At 62.5% G+C, this 790-nt stretch overlaps 1 protein-coding gene across 1 annotated transcript in view; it reads left to right on the top strand.

Annotated features, from left to right (window-relative positions):
- Positions 1–25: 25 nt before the first annotated feature.
- The window catches only part of ACA1_246650 (Smr domain containing protein), a gene marked incomplete at both ends in the record, with an annotated part of 1,797 nt that continues 1,032 nt past the window's right edge, over positions 26–790 (top strand). The window contains 4 exons of the mRNA XM_004335457.1: positions 26–89; positions 305–377; positions 461–567; positions 658–731. Of these exons, the coding sequence (XP_004335505.1) occupies positions 26–89; positions 305–377; positions 461–567; positions 658–731 (318 nt within the window). The remainder of the gene's footprint in view (positions 90–304; positions 378–460; positions 568–657; positions 732–790) is intronic.

Here is a 790-nt window from a genome sequence, read left to right as displayed (position 1 = left end):
ACAAGCACGCGCAGCTGAGGACAGGTACTTCAAGGAGGCCGAGGAGGCCTACGCCGCCGGCGACAAGGACAAGGCCCGCGAGCTGCGAGGTACGACGAAGCCAGCGACCACAACAACGACACGCACTTGGCGTGTGCGTGTGCGTGTGCGTGTGCGTGTGCGTGTGCGTGTGCGTGTGCGTGTGCGTGTGCGTGTGCGTGTGCGTGTGCGTGTGCGTGTGCGTGTGCGTGTGCGTGTGCGTGTGCGTGTGCGTGTGCGTCATTGATGACCAATTCACTAACTTGTTCTCTCTCGCCCCTAACAGAGAAGGCCAAGGGCGAGACCGCGAAGATGGAGGAGGCCCAGGACAAGGCCGCCAGGGAGGTGTTCGATAAAGTGTACGAAGTGTCGCCGCCTCCTCCTCCTCCTCTGGTGCTCCGCGCCGCTGCGGCGACTGGCTTGCTCACCTGCGGCAACACAGGAACAAGGGCAAGGGCATCGCTGCCATCGACCTGCACGGTCAGCAGGTCAAGCCCGCCATGAAGCTGCTCGAGGAGCGCCTGGCAACTCTGGCCGCCAAGCACCCTGGTGCGTGTTGTGTGTGTGCGTGTGCGTGTGCGCGTGTGCGTGTTGTGCACCCAGTGTGCTGATCTCGAGATGGTTGAACTGTTGGCGCAGACGTCAAGGAGCTGTCGGTAATCACCGGAGCGGGCAACCACAGCGGCAAGGAGGGACCCAAGATCAAGCCGGCAGTGGAGAAGTACTTCCAGGAGCACAGCATGACCTACAGGCACGAGAAGAACGGCGAGCT

This window comes from Acanthamoeba castellanii (assembly GCF_000313135.1).
Source record: "Acanthamoeba castellanii str. Neff unplaced genomic scaffold scf7180000084763, whole genome shotgun sequence".
Lineage (NCBI taxonomy): Eukaryota > Discosea > Longamoebia > Acanthamoebidae > Acanthamoeba > Acanthamoeba castellanii.
The sequence above is the reverse complement of the archived record's forward strand: the minus strand, read 5'-3'. Positions and strand labels throughout refer to the sequence as shown.